Source organism: Cyclopterus lumpus, chromosome 14 (assembly GCF_009769545.1).
Source record: "Cyclopterus lumpus isolate fCycLum1 chromosome 14, fCycLum1.pri, whole genome shotgun sequence".
In the NCBI taxonomy this organism is placed as follows: Eukaryota; Metazoa; Chordata; class Actinopteri; order Perciformes; family Cyclopteridae; genus Cyclopterus; species Cyclopterus lumpus.
The window spans coordinates 3,978,027-3,988,026 of record NC_046979.1 but is presented as its reverse complement, the minus strand read 5'-3'; the positions used below and the strand labels follow the sequence as shown (position 1 = coordinate 3,988,026).

General features: G+C 39.9%; 2 protein-coding genes across 2 annotated transcripts in view; one reads left to right on the top strand and one right to left on the bottom strand.

The window, feature by feature from the left end:
• Window positions 1-780, top strand: part of rcc1l (RCC1 like) — a 12,851-nt gene extending 12,071 nt beyond the window's left edge. Inside the window, exon 13 of the mRNA XM_034550355.1 lies at window positions 1-780. This exon is cut by the window's left edge and continues 231 nt beyond it. The gene's annotated coding sequence lies outside the window, so the exon portion shown is untranslated.
• Window positions 781-3,436: 2,656 nt separating this feature from the next.
• castor2 (cytosolic arginine sensor for mTORC1 subunit 2) overlaps window positions 3,437-10,000 on the bottom strand; it is a 15,176-nt gene continuing 8,612 nt past the window's right edge. Inside the window, exons 3-9 of the mRNA XM_034550986.1 lie at window positions 9,132-9,325; window positions 6,870-7,002; window positions 6,633-6,756; window positions 5,706-5,816; window positions 4,185-4,267; window positions 3,858-3,952; window positions 3,437-3,676 (exon numbers count right to left, since the gene is read on the bottom strand). Coding sequence (XP_034406877.1) covers window positions 3,614-3,676; window positions 3,858-3,952; window positions 4,185-4,267; window positions 5,706-5,816; window positions 6,633-6,756; window positions 6,870-7,002; window positions 9,132-9,325 — 803 coding nt within the window. The 3' untranslated portion in view covers window positions 3,437-3,613. The remainder of the gene's footprint in view (window positions 3,677-3,857; window positions 3,953-4,184; window positions 4,268-5,705; window positions 5,817-6,632; window positions 6,757-6,869; window positions 7,003-9,131; window positions 9,326-10,000) is intronic.

Below are 10,000 nucleotides of genomic sequence, written 5' to 3'. Positions count from 1 at the left end.
TGTGAAGTTATAATTAAAATGACATCACAATAACTGTGCACCCTCTTTGCCTCAACTGCAAAGAGGGTGCATGTTTCCCTTTCTGTTCGTGGGCAAATCATTAAAAGATAATCAGATTTTTCGTACCGGCTCGGTCGAGGCCGGGGTCGCCAATTAGAGGGAGGCAGAGGACCCGGAACGGGAACGGGAGTAAGACCTCTAGCGGAAGAAGAGTGTTTTTCCTTATTTTAATTAACTTCCGTCTAGGTGTGTTGGTTCACTTTTACACTTAAGTTTCTTTCTTTGTCTTTTTCTCGTAACTGATACGACACGGCGGGTTATAATAAGCACAACGTGACATCTTTTACTACTTTTTTATCCGCACTGCATGTAATATTCTATTCCCTTACCATGTATATAGTACTCATTAGCTGATAATATTCACATTTAAACTTGATACATATATATATATTCATTTGTTTGCATTCTTTTTATCTCAAAGAGGACATTTTGTCAATCTGTAGCTGTAATAATTCCCAGTTTCTATGTCAGAATACCACGTTGTGGTAGAGACGTCGCCCAGTTTATTGATTTAAAAGTACACACCGGGAGCAAATAACAGTGAGCTGACGATCCCCGTTGTTAAGTAAAGAAAAGAAAAAAAAGACATCAACAACAACAAAAAACACAGTGTTTCCACTCAAGCGGCCGACAGTCGTTTTTGACACTGATGAATACGGAGTTTTCACTAATCACGTCTGACCAGAAGAAAGGTGGTTGGTGGGTGGGGTGCGAGAAAAATAAATATATATATATATATATAAACATTATCACCAAATGCGTAAGACCAACAGAAATGATCATTCTACAGTAAATAGCCCTCCCCTGCTTTCACATCAGTACAGCAGGCCCGTGGGTGGGGGGTGGGGGTGGGGGGGGCTGCATTAAAGTGCAGACTGGGGCAGGAGAGGGGCAGCTTCGACACACCGGGGCTCCTCCTCCTCCCTGTGTGAAGCATAGCTTATGTCTGTGTCATTATTCTGGAAAACAAAGTGGCTCAGTAATTTATTTATTTACGACCTGGAGGCGTCCCCGTCCCCCCCACCCCCCCCCATCATTGCACTTCATCGCCGGGTCTTATTGCTTCGTTCACGGCGCGAGCAACAAGATCCAGGAGGTGACCCTGAAAAAAAAAAAACACGACAGCGTTCTGTCAGCAACAGTAACGAATAGTTAGAACGGTAACTAAACTTATCGTTTATTTTTTTCTATTATTTCAAGATGAAGCAAATAGTACGAAAGACTATTAGTGCCCGGGCATGAAGGTAAAAAAAAAAAAAAAAAAAAATGAGAGGAGGAATATACCTTTTCGAGAATAAAGTCTAAATAATGAGAATTAAGTCAGTATATGTGCAAACAGCAGTAGTTTAATTTACTCTCAAAAGGTTAACGGCGATTCTCGGGACGGTCGTTTCAACTTTTTTCTTAAAAATTTGACTAAATTATCAAAATTAATCATATAAAAAAATTTAAACAAATTCTGCTATACTATTACTGAAAGTTCAACCTAATTCCCAACATTATTATTATTTTTTTAAATTATAAAATTAAAAAATACAAATCTCTTTTTCTTGCCTTATGCGTAGCGTTAATACTCTTCCGTACTAATTAAATACAGTTATTGATAAATTAAATCCTAGATGTCTCGGTGGGCTTTGTTTCTTTCTTTTTTTTTATGTGCGCAAGGCTAGCCGTTTATGCTAAGCTAAGCTAATTGGCTTCAGCGACAAACGAAATGCATAGAGGTGAGAGCGGTATCGATCTTCTTGTCTTAACTCTCTGAAAGAAAAGTGAAAAAGCAAATTTATCAGCAAGCTCAGCTCGTGATAGATTTACTTTCTCACGGAGTGCTGGATCCTCAAATCATTTGCAGTTGTTGCAATGTGGTACTTTGAAGTCGGGTTATTTAATTGTCAATAACATTTTTATACTAATCAAATATCAAAAAGGCCATCAAATAACTTTCTCTAAATCAAATAATTTATCCAACTTTTACGTCGTGGATCAATGCCACATGAATTCTGCCTGCTAGCCAAATAATCTCTTATTTGTTTGTTTGTTTATAAACTCACAAACACATTTTGAGTGACCCATCAACCCGGTTGCTCACAGCGCGAATGCACGTCACTCGTTCAAAAACACTCAGATTATAATTCCCCCATCGAGGTCTTTGATTCACTTCATGTGCATCGGAATTTACAAACAACGGACTCACAACAAATCCCGAAAACACAAAAAAAATATGCAATAAAAAAAAAAAGAAGAAAGATGTTCAACAACACACACAGAACATTATTTCTCAAGCGGGCCTCAAGAATTGTGTCCTACAATTGCACACGCACATTATTAATCCTACAAAAGGCATCAGCTTAGGCATTCAAACATCTTGGCACTGAGAAAACGGAAACAAAAAAATATGGAGAGCTTGAATATATATATGTATATATATATACATATATATATATAAATATGTATATATATATACATAAATATATATCTGTATATATATATATATATATATATATACATAAATATGTATATATATATATTTATGTATATATATATTTAAGTATATATATATTTATATACACATACATATATATTTATGTATATATATATTTAAGTATATATATGTATACTTAAATATATATATATATATATATATACATACATTTATGTATATATTTAAGTATATATATATTCATATATATATTTATGTATATATATAAATATGTATATATATACACAAATACATATAGTTATGTATATATATACATACATATATATTTATGTGTATATATATATATATTTAAGTATATATGTATACTTAAATATATACATATATATTATGCATATATATATATATTTAAGTATAAATATATATATACTTAAATATATATATGCATACATATTTATGTATATATATATACATATTTATGTATATATATATATATATATTTATATGTATATATATATATATCTTTTGTCTTTGACAGTACATTCGTCATCCCTCCGTGAGAGGAGTTAGGTAAATAATGCGGTACGGTGCTCACGGGGGTCAGGGAGTGGGAAGAAGCAGCTTCAGAGAGGAAAAAGAAACGTATATATTCAGTCTGGTGAACTAAAGCAACAACTACCAGGAAAGACAGGGGAGCCTCGTACGCCGCACCACCCCCTCCCCCGGCGCTCCGTGGGTTCGATTCCCTTCCGCTCAGAGCCGTCCCACAGGAGACCGCTAACGAGCTCTTGGCACTTTTTGGACACGATATAGAAAACGTTTGAACGCAGCGACTTTTGAGAGCTTTCTTCTTCTTCTTCTTCTTCTTCTTCTTCTTCTTCTTCTTCTTCTTCTTCTTCTTCTTCTTCTTCTTCTTCTTCTTCTTCTTCTTCTTCTTCTTCTTCTTCTTCTTCTTCTTCTTCTTCTTCTTCTTCTTCTTCTTCTTCTTCTTCTTCTTCTTCTTCTTCTTCTTCTTCTTCTTCTTCTTCTTCTTCTTCTTCTTCTTCTTCTTCTTCTTCTTCTTCTTCTTCTTCTTCTTCTTCTTCTTCTTCTTCTTCTTCTTCCTCTTCTCTTCCTTCACTCCGCCGTGCTCTTGGTCCGCAGGGCTCCGATCACACTTTGGATGTTTTCTTCGGGGACCTGGAGGAGACACACGAGGGCTCTATGACAATCTGACTGAACACTTATTGAAATACAACAATCTGCATGATTAGTACTTTTTTTTAAACAATGAATCGGTTATCGAAATAGTCATTTCTCTGCCATCGTTATCGCCTAAATCGTTGAACCTCTCCGCGGTATCGGGCGGTTCCCGACTCACCAGCGCATGGTCGAACTTGAAGGTGCTGATGTAGTAAGCTGGAATGTCAGCGGTGGCCAGGGGTTCTGATATTTGAGCCACGATGCCGCACTCGTCTGCAGAGAAATAATTGGTAATATTAGTTACACTTAAAGGGGTACAGCAGTTAAGAAGTTCCCAACCTTGGCATGTAGTATATATATATATATCCATCCATCCATCCATCCATTTTCAATACCGCTTATATGCATGTTAATTGATACTTTCTTTTGCATCATTTGCATTTTCTCGTCGCTGTGCGACCTTTCCTTTTATAAAAAAGGTGCAAATAAAAACGTAAACACTCACCGAACCCTAAGGGCTGTCCACCGATCCGAACCATTTTCCAGAGCTCACCAGAAGCACTGGTGAAGAGGACATTGTTGGGAAACCTTGACGAGAACAAAGTGTAAAGAAATTAACAGTTTAGAGGTCAACGTGTATTTTTAAATTCAAACATTATAGTGTTTTAGGTGGATTGGATGACTTTAGATTCCACTTCCACAGACCCGGACACCGATGACTGGTTTTGTTTTGCTCTGGTTACCAACAGCTGACGGTCACCAGACACTGTGAGGAGCAGCAGGAGCTAACTATTAACCATTCAGGTGAATTGTGTTACTGCTGAACAACCCGCCGCACTGTGTAAGAGAGCCATTGTAAAGTCGAGTGAAATGGGTGACCTATTCCTTTAAGGCAACACATTAGGCCTTACGTAAATGTGGGGACAAGGGTGACCTACATACAGTAGGAACACATTAACATGGTCATTTTGAGTCTCTTTGTAGTTGTTTTGTGTCTCTTTGTAGTTGTTTTGTATCTTCTTGTTGTAATTTTGTGTCTCTTTAGTTTTTTAGTTTCTCTTTGTAGTTGTTTTGCGTCTCTTTGTGGTAACTTTGTGTCCAATGTAGTCGTTTTGTGTCTCTTTGTGAACATTTGCAGTCTCTCTGTAGTTGTTTTGTGTGTCTGTGTGGTCATTTGGTGTCTCTTTGTAGTTGTTTGTATCTTCCTGTGCTAATATCTTGTCACTTTGTAATTGTTTTGTTTATTTCTGTGGTCATTTTGTGTCTCTTTGTAGTTGTTTTGTGTCTCTTTGTAATTGTTTTGTTTATTTCTGTGGTCATGTTGTGTCTCTTTGTAGTTATGTTGTGTCTCTTTGTAGTTGTTTTGTGTTTTTGTGTCTCTTTGTAGTTGTGTTGTGTCTCTTTGTAGTTGTTTTGTGTCTCTTTGTGGTCATTTCCAGACTCTTTGTAGTTGTTTTGTGTCTCTTTGTAGTTGTTTTGTGTCTCTTTGTGGTCATATTTTGTCTCTTCCTGGTTGGCATGCGTCTCTTTGAGGGATATTTTGTGGGTGAAGGTCACGGGGGCCCGTGAAACCTCCACTTGGCTTTAAGACGTCACTGATTCATAACAGACTCATAACTTCTGTGAATGGACACACACACACACACACACACACATGATTGGATGCTAATGGAGATCAGCAGCTGCTCAGGTTTTTTGTCCTTTCTGCTTAATTGGAGGGTAAACTGTGAGAAAGACAGGGGACTCAGTGGGGGACAAATGAGTCAGACTGAAACCCGCTGTGACTTAAGTACATTGTATATGCCCAACTGCACTGCTGTTGCCTAGCAACAAACTACCCCCCCCCCCCCTTCCTCCTCCTCCTCCTCCTCAAACAACAACAATCATACATTTGTTCCCCCTGCATAAACGTAATGTCCCCGGTTTTTAAGTGACTGAAAAGAAAAACAACATCTTGAAAGAACAAGTGAGGTTAATTACACAGCAGCCGTATAAATATGTTGTTTGTGCGTTTGTGTTACTCAACCTTTGAGTCGTCTGTTCGTCCATGACCAGAGAGATGTAGCCCTCGATTAGGGAGAAGGAGAAGAAGCGGATGTGGCTGGAGTCCTCGCTGGAGGCTCCGGCCTCCTTTAGCCTGGAGAGAGAGAGAGAGAGAGAGAGAGAGAGAGAGAGAGAGAGGTTGAAATGAACTAGTTCTGTGAACTAATTATGTTTAGGGACTTAAATCGAGTATTTCCATTTTCTTCTACTTTATACTTATATTCCACTCCATTTTAGAGGCAGATATTGTTCTTTTTTTCTTCCACCACAGTTATTAGTTTATTTCCCAGATTCTGATTAATGACATTAAATATGATCTGCAAATCAATGATGATGTATTACTATTGATAAATAAATAAATGAACCCATGGTGAAAATTCACAAGCTACCGGGCAGTGAAGTATGTGTAGTAACTACTGCACACATGATTATAATTCAGTGACATAATATACATTTAGCATTATGAGTTCTTTCGCTGTACTTTAAGGGTGTTTTTGTATGCCAATAGTTTTGTACTTTTACTTAAAAAGGAGATGCATGAATATCCGTCACTTTGAACCTCAGTCATGGAAAAGACTACTAAAGATTAAGCGTTAAAAGTTATGGTCCCGTACAGTTCTTGTATTTTGTATGTTTATGTCGCTGTGAGACATTCTACCAGGCTCTCACAACAACAGAAATATATATATATATATAGATAAAAAGTGAACTAAAAGGAAACTTAAATCAATTGCTTCCTACAATTCCTACAACGGCTAAAAGTGACTTCAACCCGAGTCATGTAATACAAAACAACAAGCTTCCTTGAAGGAAAATCAAAAGGGTCTTCTGGGTTTGTACCTCTGTTTTTTTTTTTAAAGATCTCAATAAATAAATATCAGTATTGTGGGTGACATTCTCGCTCTCTCACCCTCCAGAGTAAAACATGACGTCCATGAGCAGGGTGGCTACAGAGGGCAGCGTGTCCGGGTCCAGGCTGGTCACACAGAACATGTTGCTGGGACTAGACAACGGGTGAATGACGGGACGGGGTGCTGGGAAACAAGAAGGATGGGGGGGGGGGGGGGGTGGGGGGTGGATTAATGTTTAGATGCGTCCTCCTCCTGCGTGTCACCGTTTTTCATAAAGCTTCCCAGTTCATGCCTACCCAGTTTGGGCTTCACGAAGCCATTGGTGACCCCGAGGTCGTGGACGGCGACGGTCTCTCCGTTGACCACCCGGAGCAAAGTGAATTCGGAAGACAGCGTGTGCATGACCATCGGCAGGTCTCGCTCCCGCACCTGAGGACGGAAGACACGACTCGGTGAACTAATGTTTTTTTTTATTTATTTTTTTTATACATTTACGGCAGATATCTGCATTGTGTTTTTGTTCATCAAATCATTTGTGGGAAAAAAACATGACGACACGTCAGTAGGAAAGAAATCGTCCTGTAGAGTCTCCATCCTATGTTGTGTCTCAAAAATCAAACCCAAATATAAAAAAGGTGCATTCCCCTCTTTTTAGTTGAGTCATATAGAGGGGATTTCTTTCCTTGAAGGATGTCTGAAAACCAAATTAACTGAATTACACAGCAGCAAACATTTCAATAATTTCAAGAGAAAGTGAACATCAAGAAAAGACGCATGTCATGAATCTTTATAGGTTTTTATTGTGTGGAATAAAAACCTATAAAGATTCATGACATGGGTTTCCTTACCGAGCTATTACGTCAATCGAATGTGTGTGTGTGTGTGTGTGTGTGCGTGTGTGTGTGTCACTTGACTCAGTCAGGATCCTCATGCCTTCGTCTACATGAGTGTATTCAACATTTTCGGGTCGGGTTTTTGTAACACAAAAGATCAGAAGAACAGTGACACACACACACACACACACACACACACACACACACACACACACACACACACACACACACACACACACACACACAGTAATGAAATCCGACACAGCGTGAGACGAGGACAGAGAGAGAGAGAGAGAGAGAGAGAGAAGATGGGCGACAGAGTGAACGCAGCAGGGTTTAAAAAGAAATAATAATAAAAAAAGAAATCTGAAATACCAATAATTAGGATTGTGGGTATAGACAGGAAACGGGGCCCGGGGTTACGATACCTGGAATTCCAGCTCAAAGGCTGAGCCGCTGATCCTCTTTACGTAACAGATTATGAACATCGACACAGGTTTTCTTTCATTTTCATAAACATGCCAGAGCTGCTCAGCAGACCTTGTTTTTCCCACGAAAAGCAAGGCAATAAAGAAAACACTCCCTGTGGCCGGAGGGGGGCCTCGGTGTGAGAGAGGATTTCTCCCTAAATCAGAAGGAAGTGACGCTCCACCCGAGGTTATTGCTTTTTCATGTCAGACACTGTGGACGGAGACAGTTGTGTTACCAGTGCTTGTATAAAGAGACAAATAATGCAACTCTTGAAGCATTCAAGACAACAAACAAGAAAACGATTTTTTAGTTTGTATTGTAAGTTTTTTTTTTGCTGATTAACTCGATTATTTTATTTTTTTAATTGGTCTGGGATGAGAAAGCTTGAGAGCGTTGAGTTCGGCGTTGACACGAGAGGGCGGAGCTAAATACGAGATATTAAAAAAAGATATTGTTAGGCGACCAAAATGTTACAATTAACTTTAATGAACTGAAGACACCCCGTAAAAAGGGTTAAAGGCGTGAGACCAAAACACGGGCAACTCGAAGACCAGACAACGCCGTGGTAGAGGCCTGTCGATCACCTTTTAGCCCCGCCCTAAATCCTCCCCTGCTTTATGGTCTGTTTGACTCTGAATGACCATAATTTACTAAATGAACATCACGCTGTATTGAAGAAGACTTGAAACTAGAGATTGAGACCAAAAACTAATGTTTACAATGTTTACTGAGGGAATACATCAAGAGAAGTAGAGTCATTTATATAGACTTCTATACAACCAGAGGAGTCGCCCCCTGGTGGTCAGGAGAGAGAATGCAGCTTTAACACATGAAGCATAGACTTCTATACAACCAGAGGAGTCACCCCCCTGGTGGGCAGTATAGAGAATGCGATTTTAAGACGCTTTAGCATCGGCTTCACTTTTCAAAATCCGGAGATTTCCGCCTGGGTCAAACAAACACAGGACTTTCACCCAGGAGACCGCTTTTCGTGTCCCTTGTGAACTAGACCTGTTGCATAAACCTGACTTCCTGCGAAGACAGAAGTTTATTTTGAAAAGACACCATGCACGTAACAAGCATATACATATTGAAACGCCGTCACTCTCGCGTCCAAAAAGAGGCGGAGGGGAAACCTCGAGTGTCGTGGTTCGATATTAGCGCCACCGACCAACCAAGCGGCGTGGTCCGCCATCCCCGTCAACGTTTTGCCAGCGTCGGCTGGTTTAAGCGCACGTTCTCATCCCCACTCACCAGAATGAAGTCGGTCTGATACGTCGACAGCATGAAAACGGAGATGTTGTGGTCGGCCAGCGGCGCGATGACCGATTTAGCGATTTTGGTGACTCCGATGGGTTGCGAGTTGGAGGCGTTGCCGCCCCCCGGCACCACGTTGAGGGCCAACCACGTGGCGTCGGCGACGCTGATGTGCTCCGACTGCGGCAGCTCTGGGGATGGACAAAGACAGCGAGGACACCGATTTAGGACGAGCTAAAAGAGGTTAATCTCTTCCACTGAAAGTGATCGTAAAACGAATATATCGTACAATATAATGTTCAAACTGCATGAAGTTCATGCAACTTTTTATACTCTTTAAAAGCCCTTTGCTGGGAAATATGCACACACAATAATACATTCTTTCAACACCAGTTTGGAATAAATAGAAAAGAAAATGGGAAGTAAAAATGAGCAACGAGCATGACTGTTTTTTATGTGTCGTAGTTCCTGTTTTTTTATTATTTTTAAATCACATGGCCGTCGTCTCTCTGTGTGTTATTGTTGATGTTTGACAGTTTAAAAAACACATGAAGCATGGACTTCTATACAACCAGAGGAGTCGCCCCCTGGTGGTCAGTAGAGAGCGTGCAGCTTTAACACATGAAGCATAGACTTCTATACAACCAGAGGAGTCGCCCCCTGGTGGTCAGTAGAGAGAATGCAGCTTTAACACATGAAGCATAGACTTCTATACAACCAGAGGAGTCGCCCCCTGGTGGTCAGTAGAGAGAATGCAGCTTTAACACATGAAGCATAGACTTCTATACAACCAGAGGAGTCGCCCCCTGGTGGTCAGGAGAGAGAATGCAGCTTTAACACATGAAGCATAGACTTCTATACAACCA